At 39.7% G+C, this 21875-nt stretch overlaps 2 protein-coding genes across 2 annotated transcripts in view; one reads left to right on the top strand and one right to left on the bottom strand.

Annotated features, from left to right (window-relative positions):
* Window positions 1-140: 140 nt before the first annotated feature.
* Window positions 141-20656, bottom strand: PREPL (prolyl endopeptidase like). Its single transcript, XM_050314351.1, is given in 16 exon segments — window positions 141-1723; window positions 2517-2599; window positions 3499-3625; window positions 4479-4628; window positions 4818-5034; window positions 6459-6634; window positions 7357-7560; window positions 9019-9204; window positions 9794-10010; window positions 12275-12398; window positions 14396-14599; window positions 15266-15332; window positions 15839-16039; window positions 19088-19188; window positions 19191-19359; window positions 20624-20656. Coding segments are annotated over 16 exon segments (2325 nt in total). The 5' UTR covers window positions 20642-20656; the 3' UTR covers window positions 141-1642.
* CAMKMT (calmodulin-lysine N-methyltransferase) overlaps window positions 20231-21875 on the top strand; it is a 210934-nt gene continuing 209289 nt past the window's right edge. Inside the window, exon 1 of the mRNA XM_050314356.1 lies at window positions 20231-20397. Within this exon, the coding sequence (XP_050170313.1) occupies window positions 20299-20397 (99 nt within the window). The 5' untranslated portion in view covers window positions 20231-20298. The remainder of the gene's footprint in view (window positions 20398-21875) is intronic.

Below are 21875 nucleotides of genomic sequence, written 5' to 3' on the forward strand. Positions count from 1 at the left end.
ATTGGTTTCAGGGAAATGCTAAAAATACTCAGTTTTGTCTGGCTTTTCAAACTTTGTACAAAATAAACCACCTGAAAACTAAAACGGACACCTAATTGCCTTGTATCTGAATTGGTGGTGATGAAAAGGAAAAAGTATGGTATAAACTCCCCCTTAGGGTCTGTGGAGAAGAAAAGTAAACACTCCTATAAAAAACTGTCCTGTTAAAGTGTGGGTATTTTGGGAGGAAAGAGAACAGTTGCTTTTTGGGTGCTGCCCCTTACAGTTGCTGGTTATTAAGAGCTCCAAAGCCTGTGGCAGTTCATAATAAATGTTTACAAATCTGTAGATTTGTGAAACTTATTCTAAAGGGGCAGCCCTGTATTTGCTAAAACAGGTAATCGCAAGCAGGACTGATATAAATGGTTGTGATGTCTTACCTCTTCTCTCAACTCTAACAGCTCTGATTATCCTCAAAGTCAGTAAGAAAAAGAACAAAATATAGCTAATATATCTAATTCTACACTCTGGAGTGCATTTCCAATTGATTCTTCCCTTCCCTGCTGAGTTAGAATACACTTGCATTCTCTTACTTCTCTTCCTACCCTAAGGCTGAGGTGAGGGGTGTGTACTTTATTTCAGAGTAAGCAGCTGAAGCAACTGTCACACCTGAGGCTGATTGTCACACTTGTGCTTTGATTTGCATTTGCTGCACCTACAGTGGATGATGTGGCCCAAAGGAAGAGTCAGCATTTGACTTGGTGCAGTCTGCTGTGGGCACAGGGGTCCGTCTGGGGAACTTTGTTTTGATTTGAGGACAGTGTGGACTGTGCATCTTCCACCTCCTGAGGGCCCTAAGTGTGCACCAAGCATGTATTTTAACAACCAATGCACAGCTGGTTTGTGCCTTGCTTAGAGGGCAGCTAAGCTAAGAATTGGGCTGCTTCAGAGGGGGCATTCTTTTTGTTTTATCCTCTGGAGAAACTCTGGCATCATCCTCTGGAGCATTCATCTTCGTCTTCCACAGGGACTTTGGCACCTACTTTTTAAGATTACCATACTATTTAAGGTAACTGCAAGATTTTAATCTACTCAGATCAAAGAGTTCTGCTAAAGTTGCTGTTCTTTAGAGTCCATTTTTTTGCAATTTGATCAATCCCACCACATGATCAGTACACTATGACTGCTGTGTAGATAGGAAGGGCAACAGTCATCACCACCTAAGTATGGGAATTAGTTTTAAAAGTAGTGAGACTTTTTCATCAAATACTACTTAGGAGTTTTACTGCCTTGTGTAAAAGGTGGTCTTAAAAGATCCCTTAGGATGGAGAGGCTGCCTGTACAAAGTGCGTGTGCTACTCACGTGAGGCTTTATGTGCCAGTCGTGCTCAGCTCTGCTCGTGTGGGGCTGCACCGCTGGCTTCTGTGAACAGGACTTACTGAACAAACTGATTTATGCTGGCAGCTACTTCTGTACCACCAGGCAGCAGAGGAATTCAGTTCTTGGTCTGTACTGTTTATTAGCCAATGCCACACCCAGCTTTGTGTGCTTATGCCCATAAAGCAGGGATCCAGGAGCAGAGATCCTCTGGAGAGGGTGTCTGCTTTCCATACAAACAAAAATCCGACCTGAAGTTCTTCAGGTGGTCATTGTGTTTATTAGCTATTTGCAGGATTTGCTATGATGTTGGAGATGGCATGCTTCCTCAAGTTCTTTGTTCAGAAAAGCAAGGTGTCTTGCGACCTAAAATAATGAAAATATTTAATTACGTAAGTAAAATTGTTTGCACTATAAACCTTCAGGCTCTTGTGCAGCTATCCTAATCTTCCTTTCCTAGACTAATGCTAAGAAATATCTTGCCCTAAGACAGAATGACGCTCTTCCTGAAAGAATTCATTTTGGGAGTTACCGCCACAACCACCAACTTAACATTTGCTAGGATTTGTTCAAAATAACAGTAATAAAATTTGTATCCAACTGTGACAGTCTCAGACGTCAAAAACAATATTCTGTGTTGCTCTTAACACACACACACTTCTATAAAGTGCAGAATCTGGAAAGCTAATTGTAAGAGCTTTGATAGATCATGCATTTCAAAACGTAAAGATCAAACCCATCATATGTTTTACACGTGAGGAAGATGGAAGTAAATAGTATGACAATTTTAAGCACTTAATACTCTACGGTGCAAGACTCTTCCTGCTGGAATAATGTTTTGCCCAACTTAGAACCTTTCATTCAATGCTCTCAACACATTACAGTGGGAATTGAAAACTGTTTTGAGGCTGTTTCAATAATCTGGCCCTGTCACTGTCTCTTTTCTATCTATATAAGTATATATATTGATAAATATATATAATTATAGATATGAATTGCTGTGTTATATATATATAAAACCAGCAGTTGCTCTTGGAGTTTTTCTTTTTTATACTTTAAACATACAATCAGTGACTGCATGACTACTGAAGCTGAAGTATCAGTTGAGGGGACACCTCCCTCCAACACGTCATGGACACGTACAATAAAGGGAACATACCTCACTCACTGAGTGCTCCCACGATGAATCACAATGGCTGCCATTTGCCTGGACATCTAAGATGATATTAGGAATCCAATCTCCTGGAACAATGAAGCTAGTGATCACTTTACATTGAATGAACAATGAAAAAGGTAAGTGGAGATGTGAGTTGCGGTATAGATAATTCTGCCTTCAGTCCTGACAGAATTCCTATTATTCCTTAAAAAAGGAGAAAAAAGGGATAATATAAGGGTTTTCTGAATGAATTATTTGTATTTCTATTAATTGCATGTTTGGAAAATATTTATCTATTTAGTGTGTTTGTACTCTCTGAGTATTTTTGGAAAGACGTGTTTTTTTCTTTGAGCAAAGACCGCAACAGCAACTGCAGCATCTGCTGTAATTTCTCAACCATCACAGTTGTGCTGCTTGCAGATACCTGCCATAATGAAATTTAGAAAAGTTATTCAAGATCTCTTTTGATGCTGATGGTAAAAACCTCTCCCCAGATGAGACAGTACTAGAAAATGGTAAGGTTTGAATGTACCTTTTGCTGTAAAGTGTCTCAAAGCTAGTGTTAAATTTCAGGTATAAAAGCACCTGTGCCTTGGCCTTGCTGTCATTCTGCCTTGGGTTAAGACCTGCAGCTTTACCAAAGTGAGAAAAGTAGTTTTTAGTAGAGCAGCAAAGGTAAGATTTTATCCAAGTGTTGCTGAGAACTGCAGTCTGGCCTGTTGGTAGCTGGACTGATGGTAAGGGTTCACCTTGCACCACCCAACAGCTGCCGTATGTTGAGGGCTAAGGAAGAGTGAGCCCCACTCGTGTGCTCCCAGTCTTATATTTTTTTGCATCTCGGAGCCTGTTGGGGAGCTAAAAATATGGGATTGTGTTGTACAAATGAATTCATTTAAGGAGGAGTCAATCTCTATGGTGTTTAATTACATGACTATTAACGTTTGGTTTAATCAACTCCATTTATGTGTAATATTCTTATCCTTACCTTTCTTATTTGTTCTGCTGGCATGATCTAGTGCAGCCTTCCTGAGTTTCTGAACATATTGTAAGACTCCTGTTAGTGGTATCCGTTGATCATTTTCATAGGCCGTGATAAAAACTGAAGGATAACACTGAGATTAAAAACCAAAAATCAGTTAAATACTTGACAATTGTTTTTTCTCACAGAGTAACAAATTTTTTTCTTACTGTACAACTCATTAGGCTTTATCTAAAAACATGTATTACATAATTACTTTAAAACTCTCACTTTTATCACTAACTGCAAAAAACCATTTTGGTCTGAAGTATGACTTCATAGTAGGGTATTATCTACTCAAAAGGTCATCAAAAACATCCTCCTCCCACTGGCAAAAGTCTGATAATTGCAAAAAAAAAAAAAAAGGGAGTAGTAGTCATGGAATGGTTCACCTTAGATCAATAGCTGAGCTTTAATCTTGCTATCTTTCTGCACAGAAAAAGTTGGTTTTAAATAGTAAGATTTTACTTAATGAATTTATGCAACACAGCTAACACATTATTTCAAATAAAGAAAGATTTCCCCTAAGATGACAATGTCAAAGCTATAGCTCCTTTTCCATTTTGGTGTTTGCCTCTCAGAAGGTATTAAATCAGTTGAAAATACTGCCTTCCTTCTGTGACAAAGTCTGCAAAACCCAGTAAACAACAGAAAGCCCCCACAAAAGGAGAAGATATTTTGCATGTTGAGGTTTGTTATACCACTGAGTAATCTGTTACTTCCTGGGAGTCCTAAAAAGCATGTTTTGAAATACACTGATTATTTAGGACAAGGCATTCGGTTAATCTCAGTAGTCACTTGTGACTCCAAATATTGCTAAGATTATTACTGAAATAATTCATATTGGAGTTTTTTTTAAATTTGTTATCCAGTTTTTGTTTTCCACAAAAAGTTGTCAATACTACACTTTATTACTGTAGTATTCCACACAGAAAGCATAGTTTTACCTGTGGCTTAATATTCTGGTATGGACAATAGCTTTTGATATACTTCATACATTTTTCATCTTCTAATGGATTTCCCCATTCTTCTTGTTCCTCAATTGTCAGTGGGAGATGAGTTTTCATCATTGTATTTAGAACATCTACAAAAGGAGCCTTAGAAGTCATTAAAAGAAAAAAAAGTTGGCAAATAGGACAGGGGACCTTGAATGGTGAGTCAATGTGTTCTCAAACAAAAGAGCAAAGTGAATTTTGAATTGGAATGTTTAGAGTTCAGAAACTGGTAGAACGAAACAGAAAATACAGCCTAATGTTATAATCCATAAAAGGTCTGCAGCACCTCACCTGTAAAACCATGGCTCTGACCAGTCCTGGATCACTGTTGCACAGGGCTCCTGCAAGAACTCCTCCAGCACTGGCAGCTGCCAGTGCTGTGTGTTTAGGCTGAGAAAACCCCAGTTTGTGCAGCAGCATGATGCAAGCCTTCAGGTCATAGAGACCTTTGAGCTTATTATGCTGACATCCATCTTTGTGCCAGCTAAGGCCCAGCTCTCCTCCACCCCTGAAATTTAAAGAAATTCAAGTTTGAGTCTCTTTGGAAAATAATTCACGGCAAAGCTTCAGGTAATGAAAGAGCAGCAAAGAGTTGCAAAATCATAATTTGCCTTCCTAATTAACTCTTATTTTCTCTGTTTTTATCTTTACCCTCATTTATGGCTAAAAGACACAACATGAAGACAAAATAAATCCATCTATGATGATTGGTGAAAATACTAACTCTTGTAAGGGCACTCTGTGCCCTTGTGTGCTTGTGTCCTGGAACTCACAGGGAAAGCACCACTTTAGGACTCTGTCCTTGTAGGCAATACAAAATCAGACAATATTATCTTTCTATCCAAGAAACTATTAGAACATGTAAAACATTTTCAATATTTACATCACGAACACTAGCATTTATTAAAAACAGTAAAACAGTATGTCTCAGTTCCACATCAGACTCTCACTATTTGTCTTCTGCATAGCTTAAATTCTGAGACTGTTAGAAAGGTGGGTTTGGGGTTTTCTTCCCCCTAGTTTTTGAATTTCAAATACTACTTGAAATGTTTTATTTTGTAATACAGGATTATAGAATGAATTTATATTTATTTCTACACAACCACAATTTTGGTTCTAAGCCACCTGAAGCCTCCTTTTCTGGTTTCAAGTTTAAAATTAATTAACTGATTAGTCTGCCATCTTTGGATGAAGAATCCATCTTCATCTAAGACTGACTTGCATCTTAAGATACTTCGGGGGCAGGAGGAACAACAGCACAGTGCTTGCCACTGAGTACAGCAGATATGTTTGTATGCTGAATTTGTTTTGGGACTGGTATTTCAAACAATTACGCATTTCCCCTCCTTCCTTCCCCTCCCCTAAAGTGATTCTTTTGTTGTCTTCCTTACCTGCTTACCTCCCTGAAAATGTCAAACCTATTGCACATGCTGGTTTTAGAAAACTGGTAGAAGTGTAGCTAAACTGGAGACAGAGGACTTAGCCAATAAAAGACCAGGAGATGTGGGTTAAATGCTTAGTTATTGCTGTGTAGAAGGCAAATGGTTTTCAGAAGACACAGACTGATCACTAGCACACAGTGCCCTCAGAAAGAGGGGGAGGTAACATGTCACTGCAATTTGAACATGTTGTCAGCATTTTTGTTGAGCAAAGATGGGACAAGAGGTAATGAGACTTCAAACGATTGCAAGTTACGTACAGCCATCCTGCACATCTAAGAAACCTAAATGCAGGATGTGCTCGTCTTCTTTTTCCCTGAGGTAAATTTACGTTACAAACTATTTAAGAAATCTAGAGATGAATAGATGAATAGAGAGATGAATAATTACATATAGCTACATGAAATATTTTTCTACATCTTCAGTTGCTCATCAAGAAATACCTGTATATCCCACAGATTAAAATCTTAATTCCTTTTTATATTTGACTTACCTAACATGGCAATATGCTAATATCCAACCCTCTTCAATTAACATCAGCTTCTCTTCTTTAAAGCTCATGTTCAAATCTATGCCATAAGCTCCATATACATGAACTAGAAGTGGTTTCCTGTGTAGTTCTTTAGAATTCATATTATGAAAAACTGTAATTGGCACCGAAGTTTCATCCTGGAAAAGGAGTATTTTTACAATAAGGGACACTGCAGAAATCTCAATGACACATGGCAATGAAAACTTCAATTATTTATTTTAAAATGTGTTTTTTTTGATTACAGTAATTTTTTTTCACTTAGAATATTCAAAGCACTCTTGAAAAATAAAGCATGAGACTGAACCTCTGCTGTGTGGGCAGAGTATAAATTCATTTAAGTGCAACACCTGAGGAGTTTTTAAACTACCAAAGCACCCGAGTCTTCCTTCCCCCTCTAACACCAAGAATATATGTTATTAACAAAATAGTTTACCACTTACCACAGTACAAACTCTTTATTAACATCTCCAAATTTTAAAACCCAGGCTGTTAAAACTCTCCCTTCTTGATCGTGCAGCTGGTTGTGGGGAGCTCTTTTCAACAGAGCATCTTTTTCATTTATTATACAGAGTACAATACCGTGCATCAACCAGCAATTCTAACTTATACCATACTAAGATCCTTGACTCATCGTATGCTGTTATCTCCTCTGGCGTACCCAGGTTAATGGAAAAAAAAATCACGACTCTTTCTTGTTCTTCTCTATAGCACTGAAGAAAACACCCACTGTTTAGTAACTATAGCACCAACTGCTCTTTACATTTTTTAATCTCTATTCCCTGCCAAATGCACTTTCTTTAAATGGGTGGGGAGGAAGGAAAGAATAAAAGGAAAAGGAAAGGACTGAAAAAACTCTTACCTTGCTTTTAGCTAGTAAACGTGTAGTGTGACAATTCGTAATAATTGGTACCTCTTGCACAGCTTGTTCAATGAGATTATTTTCTTTAAATGAATATGCAAAACGTTTAGGGGGGTGTACTGGGGAGGACAGCTGAAAATAGCAAGTGCTGGTGGTATGTTCAGGATGAGATTCCAATTCAAATTCACAGGCCCACGTAGGTAGCTGAGAAAACACGGCATTTCAAGTGAGACCCTTACACTGCTGCTGAAAATTTTGCTTAGTGTGTCCTTCAGAGGAAAAGGCTTTGGATATTAACTAATTATCTTCAGTTTGTAGGTAGCACAATCTGTGTTTCTTTTCAATTCAGTCGTGAAAGAGTCAAAAAGAGAAAGACTTTGGTGAACTTTTCCTGAGGCCATTGGATGAAGTTCAACAATGAAATAAAAAAGAAAACCAAATTCAAATTCAGTTTAAAATGGGCATTAATGCAGATTCTGGTGTTTTTTTTTTTTTTTTAAACTGAAACATTATTTGAAATCATTCCTCATTGGTTTTTATTTTTTAGACTCTATTTCTCATCGCATTTCCAGTTCTACTTCAACATGTTATACAGCCAAGTCCATGACAGCTGTTATGCTTTTACTGCGAGTTAGCTCAGTAATGCCTAGCCGCTGAAAACCCCTGCCTCTTAACTTTGTTCCTGGTGCCAGCCATTGTGAAGAACAAAACCTCTTTCTGGCACATTCACCCTCAGACACTTACTGTTATTATATTTAAGGTTTTTAACTCTGCTAAGAATGAAAGAAATCAAGATTCATTCTTTGAGAGCAGCAGGGACATAGCCAAACCCTTTGCCAGACCATTACTTACTCGGGTTAAGTTGCTAGAGACTTCTGAAATGGCAGCAGAAGTCCAAGTTCTCCTGAGTAACTGCAGACCCTTTCTGAATAAATAAACTGTGATCATTTTAAAAAATGAAGATTTTGGAGACCATACAGTGTACTTTCTTGAAAACCTTTTTCCATTGCAGTTTTATAGAATGCAGCATTGGCAGCTTGTTGCAACAGACTTCTAAGTAGTTCAGATTGTATTTTTCAGGCAAACAAATCAATTAATTATTTTGTCTGAATGGTCTCCAGAAATCATGGGTTTGAATTGAGTCACTTGGGTTTTAATCCTCAAGTATTTAGCCAGAACTTGAGAAGAAATACTTTGCACCAATTGTCCTGCAATGTCACCTCTTCCCATTTATTATGGCACAGTGTCTTCTGAACGTTCTAATCTTTTTTCTGTGCGAGGGCCAGGCTTACTTCCTTCCTTGCACCAATGCACGTAACCAAAAATAGGCCCAGTAGAACTAAGTAGAGTGTTTAGGGAATCCAGTCCCATTTTACATAAGAAATCATCTGTGTTGTAAAGAGCCTGACTGAAGTATGTTGAAGAACTGACTCATTAGAGAGCTGCTCTTTAACTTTCTAAATGCTGCAATAAGCCACCACATGAAATCCCAAAGAACAGCCACAGGTAAATACAATTAGTCATAATGACAAACTTTGCTCTATTGTAGTTTTCAAACCACTTTTACTTTTGGAATTTATCTTTGCTTTCGTTATAATGCTATGTTAAAAAAAAGGAGATAGTGCTGGAAAAATATGCTGCTTAAGCCAAACTAAAACGTACCTTTATTGACTGAACTGAGTGTGAAACAAAAGAAATCACATTTAGATAAAGATGACCAGCGTTCTTCAGGAACATAATACAGTCATCACTGAACATCTCAAAGTCTACTAGCTTTGTTTTCTTTTCCAGTGCATAAACTAACTGCCAGTTCTCCTTGCTGCTGGAAGCTACTGGTGCCTTCATCAACTATAAAAAGAAAATAAACCACCTTGTATTAATGAGTGATAATAAGAGTTACAAATGAGAGGTACAGGCATATCGGTGATCTCATACAATGTTTTTATTGAAAAAAACCACCTGATTTGTACTGGGGGTGTTTGCCTGACTAAAACTGGAGATTTTTAAACTCCCTTTACTTAGGCAAAATGGAAGAACAATTCAGTAACATTTGAAGAAGATCAAGTCTCAAAGATTGATCTATAGATTTTAAATCTAAAGATTTTAATGCAGCAAGTGCTTTCAGCATGGCCAGCAGAACTGTAGGTAGGTTGATTATATAGACTGAGATCACCAACTTAAATTTTAATATAGGGGAAATGACTGTTAAAGCATACTCATTTCTTGATGCTGTCAAAGGAGTTAGAATCAAACTGGCATGCTACAGGCAAGACTTCCTGTCCTATCAGTCTTTCAATCCATATGGCTCTCTGTGTAATTCTCAAATTATTTTGGTAAGCTGTGAAGCACAAAATGAAAATTCAGCCTTACTATTTCTATATGATCTGCAGTAGGGATCTGACTGAATCCTATGACTCTAATTATCAGTTAGAATTACCTTATATTCTGCAGGTTCTCCATATGTAGTAAGAATATATAACTCGTCATTTCTATGCTCGATGTGGTAAATGACCCCTTTTGTTCGTGCTTGTACAAGAGCAGGTGACTCAAAAGGATTTCTACAGTCAACCAGCCAGACTTCTGAGGTTGTCTTGCTGTTGCTGTTGATAGTGAGAAAGCGCCTGTCTTTTGTGAGATAAATGTCCACAAAGAATCTGTAGGGAATAATTAGGAAAAAAAAAAAAAAAGAGAGAGCCTAAATTTGATTAGTATTTCAAAAATGCATGTTGTGTCAGAATCATGGGCTTCCACCTGCAAGGTAAGAAACAACATGCCTCTGAGTAGGCTGGAGAAATTTCAGGCTACCTGACTCCCAAACCCACTTCTGTTGCATTTATCCTGGGATTCAAAAACCTGCAATCTTGTGTGTGGAACCTGAAATCTGCAAGGAAAGCATTTCAGTTGCTGCCCAACTGAATTCAGGTTTCTGCATCACTGAGGTGGACTGGAAGCTTATTGATCTATATAGGCTTTAAAATTCAGGCAAAATGAAGAACTTTTTATTGAGCTTGTAATTCTAGTTTTTTAAAAATAGTAATAGATAATTACATTAAGATTAATAAAGGACATCATGTGGGAACCAATAACAAAAGAGCTATTATACAGATAAATTGCTAAAATGTCTATGTGCTACTGACATAATGTTGAAGCAAGTAAGACAAAAAATACTATTTAAAAAAAATGACAGAAGATGGACAGTGTTGCAGTGATAAAGCTGGAAACTAGGAACTGGTTTTGGAACTGTCTGAGAAACCAGGAATTATCTACTGGTTTTAAATGCCTCTAAAATTTTGAAACAGAAAACAATGATAACCACTGACTGCACACTAGTATTAGAGAAGTTCAGGCTGAAATTCAGATTCAAATTTGTCGTGGTTTTGTCTGTGAGTCATTCTAATTAACTGAAATGTCGTATCTTGAGATACTGCAGTTTCTTTGGCATTTTGAGTCTTTAAAGCCGGATGTCTATAAAAGGAAAGCTCTCCAGCACAAAGATCCAAATTTCACCCCGAAACTGAGTACCATAACTGGCATCAAACAGATCAGATACATGACTGCAATAATGATATCTCTAGAATTCAGAATATTTGACCGGTGAAGGAAAGGATGTTTTAGATAGCATTTTCAGTGCCTTTAATTATTTGCAGGTGGAGAACTCCAATTTTTTGGTACTATTGTTTCCTCTAATTGCACCCTCTTGACATCTTTAGGAGAACAGGCACAGAGAGGGATCTAAAGTCTACAAGAAATCAGCTTCCTGCCTCTCTAATAGCCATGAATTTGGCAGGAATGTGGCACTGCATTCAGTAGAGATTCCAACAGTTCAGCTCCGCTGACCCTTACCTCTAAGAGGGTCAAGCTGAAATGCAGGTTACACTTCTCCCCAAGGCCTCTGACCTTGATATGCCATTTTTTTTAATCTTTGTAGCTTTTATTTTTTAAGGAAGTAAAGAAATTTTCCACTTCTAAAAAATATACTTGATTGCAATAGAAGAGCTGGTGAGATGTAGAGTGGAACTGCTCAGTGGCAGTACAAAAGAATGTCTTGCCATCTCAGATGAAGAAGTGAGTTCAGCTATGAGCTGCAATAGCACATGACCCTTTAGAGTAAGTTTCTAGTAGATTTACTGTAATGACTGTGACCTTCAGAATTATGGCAACAGTTTCCCTGTGGGGAAGAGTCAGGTCAGTGGAACTTGATTTCCAAAACTACGCATCAAATGCAGCTGGAATAAAAGGATCTTATTTACTCCATTTCAATTGCAGATGAAAGTGTAATTGAAATTTCTTTATTGAATATGTAACTTGAATTAAGAATAATCACAAACATTTATGGAATGCTGTATAAATCTACCACACTCCGCATGGTTGAAAAACTAGTTCTGCACTCAGTTTAGCAAAGAGCCTTCTTGTCTTCCTAAACCACTGCTTAAAGAAAGGTTATTGAGAGGGTATTCAGTCAACAATAGTTCTATCTCTGGGAATGCTGTAATGATTTTCCTCATCCATTACCCAGAGCAAAGATTAGCCTGAACTTCTGTGTTTTTTTTAAAGATGTATCAGACATCAATAGCAGAGAAAACAAAATGAAATCTACTGTCTGATTTACCCTGTATGAAACTGTCACACATTCATTAAAGGACACCCTGACCTGAGAGTGACCTTGACATTTATAAACTCAATTGAACTCGTGAGGTAAGAGAGGAAAGTTAAATCTCTGTTGATCACATATCAAAAGGAGAACAGAGCACATTCACAGACTGTATAAGGCACTACTGACAATGGAACACAACTTAAAAATGCATTTTACCATTTGAAATATGATATGGAACACTTTGTTTTCTGAACCAGTTATATTTTACATATAAAACACTCTAAAATACATAAAGGACTTGTTATATTTTTAGGTAAGTATTACCTTGCATCTTGTTCTGTATAAACTAACTTAGTATGTTGCTGATTAGTGAAAGTGGTCATAAACACATTCTGGCATTTAAGGTTCTTCTGAGTTGTGTAATACAGAACATCACTTGTAGCCCATTCTGGAAAAAAAGACAAATGCATATCAAATTTGGAACAGTGTATACTATTACTGAGAGAAAATGGAGTTCATGGACATTGGACCCAATGCTGTAAATGGTGGGCTGCAGCTGACATGAACTGAGGACAGCACTTCTACATCCTGCAGGGACTGGGGTAAGCTACAGAAACCTTTTCCCCATGGTTTCTTTGAACACCACACAACAAGAATCTCACAACATATTGAAAAAAAAAAAGGCAGAGGACAATATTATGGGGCCCAGTAACAGGAAGCTCTTGACCCTGTGGGGGTTCTGGAGGTCACAGGAAAATACAAGATATGGCTGTTTAAAACTGAACAGAGAAACAGAGGTTTACATGGAGTCAGCGAGATAATAAAGGCAGCATAAGCTCTGCACTGCTGAATGTGACTGCACACAAATGATTCAGAGAAAAGAGATGATACATGTGCCCTGTGGGTACTGCTGAGATAAAAATTCTCCAGTTTTCTATGCCTGTATATGTGTTCACCAGCATTAGAGATGTACAAATACAGCAACCTTGTTGTTCTGAAGTTCAGCAATCTGACTGATCCAGCCACATTACTGCTCTCTCTATTGCTCCTGCAGCCACCAGAATGATGTTTAACACTTATGCTTTAAAAAGTTATTGTATGGTGCTTTATATATAAGTATTAATTTTCAATACAAAACCTGAGGAAGGACCACACTGAAGTAACACATACAATTTGCTATCTGAAAAGCAATGTGGCTCTGAAGGACACAGGTAGCTGAGGGTTCACAATGAAGACAAGCCTTTAGAAGGGAAATCCAAGTTCTTCTATAGCCTAGCATTTAAGAAACCAAGATGTACATTTTCAAGAACTTCTGTTTCTCTCCCTGCTATTGCAGCTCTCTCAACACAAGCACATACTTTGCAAGTGGTAATATGATCTAATTCTCTTGCTCATGATTGATGCGCCTCTGTACTTCATGACACGTCTGTACCTCACTCACACCTGACTAAATTTACAAAATGACTGTAATCTCTACAATTCTGATAGTCATCTTTTGTACTCTTATTATCTGCTACACCTATTGTGGACCTGTTGGTCCAGATTCTTCTGGACCTAGACAGATGTTCAAATCAAGTATAGAGTAAAACGTCTTTGGCAAGTTTGCAGGCTTAGTTTTCAACAGGCATTTTAATCTTCTGTTGTGCAAACACAACACTAAATTCTTGCTACTCTTCAATTTTATAACTACGAAGTTTTACCTAGATTTTAGTTTTCTGCCCTGCCCAGGCAAATTGCTTACTGTACTATATAAATTTGATGACATCCAACAATATAACCCAAAATACAAGATGTGGAATGCTGTATACATACTGTTATACTCTTTCTACTATATTCTTTAACATACTATAAAAAGGAAGATTTCCCATTCACTTCAGTTTACCTTTGCTTATTTTAACAGCAAGGTAAAGGTCTGTAATGTATTCTGAAAGACTGGCTGACTTCACTGGGCTTTGAACTGGGATCCACATCGGAGACTCCAGTTGAAATTCCAGGCAATACCCAACAGTAGGCAGTACTTGCACACTCTTCCAGCAAAGCCAATTGTCTACAGCTATCAATGACTTCACTTGTAGCTGTAATAGTTTATCAACTAGAACATTTCTCAAAAAAATCTTTATATCACAAACAGTTATGTCAGTAAATTTTTAAAGCAGCATATTGAATTCAATAGAAAAAAATATATGCATGACTGTTCTAACATGTATAAATTATTACTTATACAATGAAGGAAAATTTGTATCAAGAAAGCAGCCCCTTTCACTCACACCAGATAACTTGTAATTGTGTAGTCTGAAAGAAATCGTAAATAAGAAACAATTCGACAGCTATAGGATTAAATGCTGCCTACTTTTTTTAAAAAAAAATTTTAATATTATTTGTAGACTAAGAAAAATGTTGTGTTAAAAGCTGGTTTGATCCACAGGATATTTATAAGCAACTTACCAAAGCTAAATACGCTTGGAATTACTTTTTTCACAACAGGAAAATGACCAAGTTTCATAATAACGCAGGTTGCCTCTTCAGAACTTTCACTTTTTAAGCTGATGGCCATGTATCTCTGATCTGGTGAAATTCTGATCCGTTGAATAAAGGCATCAGAAAAGCCAAGATCATCAGTACTGAATAAAATGTCAACATTTCCTTCATCTACATTAAAAAAAAAAGAGCAAAAAATCCTGTAACTAAGACACTGCCAAAATGAACGGTGGTTTTTAACGCCTGTATTTAACAAATCTGCCTGCAACATTCACAAGCATACTACTGGAATTTATCAACACCACACATCTGTCTTACAAGATATTTGCAAATGAACTTTTTTATAAAAATAAACAAAAAATTACAATTCCAGAAGAAAAAAAAAGTCCTGCAGTTATTACTAAAAATATTTTAAAAGTATAGATCCTGGCGTCTAGTAGACGCACGGAAGTTTACAGCTCAGATAGCTAAAAGCATGGTTGTTTTCAATAAATATAATTAGTAATTTTTTTCCACCCCCTCAGAAATACAAAAGCATGAATGTTCTTTTCTCTTTTCAAAATGTTGCATCAGGGCTATGAAAAAAAGTCACTTCTCTCTTTCCTCTCCAGCAACTTGCCTTAGTATCAATATATACTATTCTCTAACCCTCTTCACCTCACCTTTTCAGATTCAGGATTCTAGAATTATTAATCAAGCATTAAAGAATTGTATAAAAGTATTTTTAGTTATTTTGAGAAACAGAGAAACTCAGCTTTAATGTAACAAAAGAATACTAAGTGATACATGTATACCATTTTTAAGAGTCCTACCGTATTAGGAAGATAAATCCCTTACCATCATCTGCTTTTGAAAGAAATATGCAGCCATTCTCTTCAAAGTACACATTCTCTCCAAACCTCATCTGTGCAATACAAAACAAGCATGTTTCAAGTCCAACATATAGTTAGACTATTTCCTTAGAATCCTTGTATTCATTGTTCTGTACAATGGAATTGTGCCATATACAAATGACAGGATATAGCACATATATTTGGTACTGAATAAGGAATTGCACACATCACAAAGGTTCTTTCAAAGTTAGGGTACTAAAGCTTCCTCTACCTGCTTTAAATTTAACAAAAGCCTCAGATCACTGCAATTCTCTTGCAACTTACGTCTTGTATTCTTTATGCAAAAGTCAGATGATTATTGTATCTTTACTTGCTTTTGGCTATGGAGAAATTAAGGTAAATTCACTATCATAACAGGAATAAGCTGTTCTAAACACACGCTGCTACTACTCACAATTACTAAAATATTCAAAACTTCTACCATAAAATAATCAGTAAACGAGCATTTTATAGAAGGAATGGCTTCACTGCTTTTTATTTGCAGTTAACAATGGGAAATGTATTTTTTGCCACTTACCCTTGGGCTTTCTGAATTGAATGTGTACTTGTTGTGCAATTCTTCCAGTTTTTCTTTGATTCTCTTTGTCAGGGGTTTGTATATTGGTGAAATGTCATTCCAGTTTTCCTGCTCTGATTTCAGAAGATTCTTGTGCAAAAGCTCTGGCATTACTACAGATGTACTTTGCTTCCTTTTGGAGGAGATTCTTGTTCCTTCCTGCTACGTGAGGAAAGACAGCAATGGCTACAAGCCAGCACAATGTACATCAAAACGAACATATTGAGTATTTCCTAAGCTACAGACCCCAAACCAACTTTGCATTATTACAATAGTATGTGCCACAAAAAAGAAAAACCACAGTTGATATTATGTTTTTATTGTAATTCTTCCTGATCTTTTGAAGAGGCATTGTCAAATGTGCTTTTCTTGATACATTTATTGAGGTGGTCTCTTCAAAATTTAGGGTACTATTAATATATGCTCTTAATTGATTATGAGTAAAAATATCTGTTCTTTTTCTAGAACTAGGTTTTAGTTAATTTTTATGGAATTCTATTATTTTCCCTTCTTCACAGGTGTTCTTTCATAATTTCCTGTCTTTAGAGTGTAATTTCTCATTTCCTTCCCTAGACAACAATACCACCCACACCTCTGTCCCAGTACCTAGGAGTCCTTGTTCAGGTTCTTGCTCCACTTCCTCAAAAGTCTTAATATAAATGTTCATAAGGTGCAGAATGAAGTGGAGCAGTGAACTGTTGTTCTGCGACAATTTTATCAGGAATAAGTTTAAGGATCTGGTTTTCCATGACCTGTGAGCAGACTACTGCTACCTCATTGCCAACAAAGCTGTGTTCTATTGTAAAAATGTTAAAAATGTGTTAAAACTGCTAGAACAATGCTAATTCCTCTTGCATGATGTGAAATCTCACTTGATCAAGTAATAAGCTTAACAACATATATTACACTACATCACAGAGATCGTACAGAGTAGCATTTTCTAACATTCAGTGTATGATATGAACTATGATATAGTGTCTAAACCTAAAAAGCAGCCTGTGCTTTATACCCTATCCTCACTTTGCATGAAGAACTGTTGGTTTGTTCCTAGTTTGTCTTCACAAATGCATGAGAACCAAAATCTGAACATTACCAGTAGACAAGAAACCATTTGTTCCATTTACTGAACTCCCTGTGAACATAAAGCACATCACTGAGGAGTTACGAGTTTCTGTTATTGGTTCAGACCAGTAAGTCCCTCTTACCTGGTACATCAAATTGGAAGCACAAGGCAAAGAAATTGTGAAAGCCCTTAGAGAACCTCTGGAGCAACTGTGTAATTGGTCAGGGTAAAGAAACTGCAGGATGCCCAAGTTGTACCACCCTCTTCCCAGTCACTGGAAAAACTGTTTTAAGAGAACACTATTCCACAGACTAGATGCAACCAAATAAAAAACTCAGAGTGGCCATAAGGAGACACTTAGGAAAGCATAAGAATGGCACAAGCCAGATTATTTTCCTCTACAGGTATTCCCTCAGCCTTCAACTGTTTTAGCTCAGGCATTTCCTGAGCTGAACGTGGTTTCTGGATATTTAAAAACTCTCTCTCATGTCTGTATGATCTTCCTGTATACTTATTCCTCGAGCACAAGTCCTACGAGGAGAGGCTGAGGGAGCTGGGGTTGTTTAGCCTGAGAAGAGGAGGCTCAGGGGAGACCTCATCGCTCTCTACAACTACCTGAAACGAGGCTGTAGCCAGGTGGGGGTCGGTCTCTTCTCCCAGGCAATAGCAGTAGGACAAGAGGGCAGAGTCTTAAGCTCTGCCAGGGGAGGTTTAGGTTGGATATTCAGAAGAAATTTTTTACAGAGAGACTAATCAGACATTGGAATGGACTGCCCAGGGAGCTGGTGGATTCACTGTCCCTGGAGATTTTTAAGATGAGACTGGATGTGGCACTGAGTGCCATGGTTACTAACCACGGCATTTGGACTTGATGAGCTCAGAGGTTTTTTCCAACCTGGCTGATTCTATGATTCTGTGTAAAATTTTAGCATCCACAGCTTATTTTGGCAAGTTCCACTCTTTATGAATACTTTGATGATTGCCCTCCTTTTGTTTTCAACAGTTCCCATGGTATTTATCTGGAAATATTATACACAGCTGGTGGTCACAGTGTAGGACAGTAGGGATATATTGAAGAGTTACTGTACATCTCCCTGCCTGGGGAAAAAGAGTAATCCAGAAACATGTAGATAGCAGAGGATCTCAGTAACAATCAGTTTGCAAACATTTGCTTCAAAGCAAACAGGCACAGCTTCCCTTCAGGTGAAATACCATCTGTTTATATCCTGGAACCAGTGTCACAGACCAGCATTTGTAACTGTGTTAGTGAAGTGCCAAAGAATAAACTGAACCACACATTCTCATTCATCCAGACTTTGTATGTTCTTCTTGAAACATCTGTTTACATGTAAGACACACACTTAGGAGCTGTTTACTTTATGGTGACAAATAAAAGCAATTTTAGGACAACATCACATCCATCTGAGAACATGTTTAAGATCAAATAAACCAAAAGTATTTTAAAACAGTACTTATGCACTTGCAGTATGCATATAAATCAGTTTCCAGGCTGTCATACTACAGTACATTTTTATAATACATTTAACAAAATCTATATTAAAAATACTGGAACAGAAGACCTAAAATTATTTCAGATTGTTTTCTGACTTTGTGCATGATATACTACCATCCAATTGCTCACTATTTACATAAAGAAATCAATACAAGTACCTTTAGAAGTATAATTTATAACACGTGAACATGATTGTATCAATATTATATTTTAATATTTAATATGGTGTAAACCATGACTGACTGGTCAGCACAGAAAAAACCAAGTTTTTTCTTGAACCAGCTCACAGTGATTAAGTCTGGTGTCATCAGTTTGGATACTTTGCCACTACACTAGCTGATACCTCCCTGCAGTTTTCTCCTGAACTTTACCTGATCATTTCTGGAAGATACCAGTTTTTTAAAAAGTACTCAGGAAGACCAACAGAAATGCAGCTTTACATCAAAGCAGCACAGGAAAGTTTAATAACAGTACACGTCTTTGAATGTAACTGATATCCTGGTATTTATCCCTCTGCATCAAATTCTCCAGGACAACTATGCTGCTTCAACATGCTTTCGAAAAGTATGGCTGGCTTCCTTAAGAGATATACCAAGGTGCTTGTGGACATTAAGTCTATACTTAAACAGCATACCTTGCAGGAAAAGAATCTCCATGGCAGGATGCTTTCAGGTGGTGCAGTCCTGCGTGTGCCTGTACATCTTGAACAGTTCAGGATGTGGCATTTTTTGCTTTAATTTTACTACAAGGACACGTTGTTTGAAGATGGTTAATGCTAGAGTAGTACTTGACACTGAAGTTCAGCCCTTGGAGAAGATTTCGCAGTCCAACGTAGGACATCATAGCCTTCATTTCTTGATAGCCAACCTGAAATCTCTGAAAATCCCGAACTGCAGAACATTTACACTGTGTGTGAAATAAACGTAAGATAAACTGCAGGTAAAACTTCCTCTCTGACAGAAATGAGATTGATTCATTAGGTAAATCATATGAGAAGACACAGTAGAACTTTGGCTGTCTCTTATCAACTGGTACTTGCATTATAACCAGCACGTTCCTGGCGGCTCAAGTTTAACTCCGGTGAAACTATGAGGGGAATGAAAAGTGCAACTGCGCACGTTCAAACGCTGAAGAACAAAATTCTGGGAGAGTTTGGAGAAGTCGAATCCCCCCCGCTCCCCCATCATCCAACGCCAAAACCACACTCTCTCCAGAGGGTCCCTCGGCAGCAGGAGCTGACCCCGTCTGCGGGCTCGGGCCCCACGTGTCCCGCCGGGGCCGCAGGAGCCGGCGCGGCCCCGCTCCCCACCAAGGCTGTCCCTCCCGCCGCGGCCCGCGCAAGGACTCGCCATGGCGCTCCCGCTCCTCCTCCCGGTCCCGGTCCCGCTCCGCCGGGGCTGCCCGGGATAAGATGCCAGGCATGCGGCAGCGCTCCCGGCTGGCGCTGCCCGCAGCAAACATGGCGGCCGGGCGCTTCAGCAGCTCGGCCGCTGATGTCAGCGCGGGGGTGCGGAGCCACGGCGGGCGGGCTGGCCCGGCTCCCGGCGCGGCTTTCTCGGGTAGCTGCCATGCCACGCACAGTCCCGTGCCCAGGCGCGGAGCCCACAGGCGACTTGTCTTGAGGCGCGCTCCCGCCCCCGCGGTGTCGGGCCTGAAAAGCGCGGAACTCCTCGGCCGCTTGGAGACCGGCCGAGCACTGCCCCTATCAAAGATGGCCGCCCCCCTCCTCCCGCTCCATCCCTAGCCCGGCCGGTCCCGCAGCCGCTGGATGCTCGGTGGCGCGGCCCCGCCGGCTCGGCCAGCGCTCCCTCCCGCCGCGCCAGCTCCAGGCGCTCCCGCTGGGGCATGGCCGAGACTGCCAGCTCCTCGCGCCGCCCCGCCGCGGACAAGTGCGAGGCGAGAGGTGCGGGGGCGGCCCGAGCGCGCTGGCGGCTGCTCGGACAGGTAGGGGGAGCCCGCGGGAGGGAGGGGCTGCCGGCATGGCCGGGGGGGCGGCGCGGCCCGAGGGAGCGCAGGGCCGGGCTGTGGCCCTGGAGCGCTGGCCTTGCCGCGGGGCTGCGGAGCGCTGTCCGCACCTCTGGGGGGTGGATTGCCGGCAACAGTGCGGGGGGTTTGCAAAGAGGTTTGCAGCCCTCTGCCTGGAAAATGTGGTCATAATAAAGATACGTACGTGTATATACGCGCCCATGGCTCTCTGAAGAGAAGGGGAGCGGAGGGGCAGGCACCGCTCTCTTTCGTGAGCAGTGACAGGACTCGAGGAAGCCGCATGGAGCTGAGTCAGGGGAGGTTTGGGTTGGATATTGGGAAAAGGCTCTTTGCCCAAAGGGTCGTTGGGCACTGGAACAGGCTCCCCAGGGAAGTGGTCACAGCACCAAGCCTGGCTGAGTTCAAGAAGCATTTGGACAATGCCCTCAGGATTCTTCGTGAGTCCTGCACAGAGCCAAGAGATGGGTCCCTTCCAACTCAGGACATTCTGTGATTCTAAAGTGTGCCTGTAGTTGATCCCCAAAACAGTCTGTGGCCAATGTTAAGGGAAGGGACCTCATAGCCTGAGGGCACTTCCTTGGGATTTTCGGGTTTGACACTTTCCATCGATGCTGCTGTGGCTGGTTGTTTCATTCCTGTTCTTTGCTCCCTGTTCCCCAAATTGCCTTTCATGGGGAACTGGAGCAAGACCCCACTCACCTGGCAGTGAAAATTGCACTTCGGTGAGGCTGGCGGGGCCATGCCTGGAGGAGGGCAAGGAGGAAGAAGGAGCAAGTGGTGACACCTGTGCTGTGGTGCCAGCAGCTTCTGAGCTCCAGCCTTCCACACTGTTTTAGACCTTTTAGGAGCTATGCAAGGCTGGAAAGGATTCCTTTGCATGTGTATGTGTAAAGGCTTAAAAAACCCAGATCAGCTTAATTAGTTGTTATTGTTATGGGGTGTGATATTTACAGCCCTAACTCCAATGTTTAGTTCTCTGCAGACGGGCACCTGGAGCTGCCCATCCACAGCTTTCCCTGAGAAGGTGGAGTGGCAGCAGTGGGTTGAAAGGGCCACCTGGCTGCAGTTGGGTAATGGACTGAGAGGCCTGAGGGCATCAATATTGCACTTGGTATGTGGTTTTGGTTTGTAGATTTGCCAGTTCTGTTCAACAGGACCAAATCCTGTTTTATTATACTCTAAAGCAGGAAATGTCAAAGTTACTGGTAGGAAAATCAGGTTTGTCTTTGTAGGTTCCTGTTCTAGCAGATTGTGTAAGATGGGCTATGTGGCTGTACTAGCTGTTACTTGTTTTCAATATATACTGCCTTTGGCATATGCCTGTCTCTTAAAAATCACAAGAAGCTTTTCATAGCAACAGAATGGGATTGTGGAAGGGTGCGTGTAGGTATCTGGGGAGAAGGCTTCTGTTTCTTCCTCAAACTACATGTATCTGT

The sequence above is a fragment of the Myiozetetes cayanensis genome, unplaced genomic scaffold (genome assembly GCF_022539395.1).
Source record: "Myiozetetes cayanensis isolate MyiCay16 unplaced genomic scaffold, myiCay2020 scf2-11, whole genome shotgun sequence".
Lineage (NCBI taxonomy): Eukaryota > Metazoa > Chordata > Aves > Passeriformes > Tyrannidae > Myiozetetes > Myiozetetes cayanensis.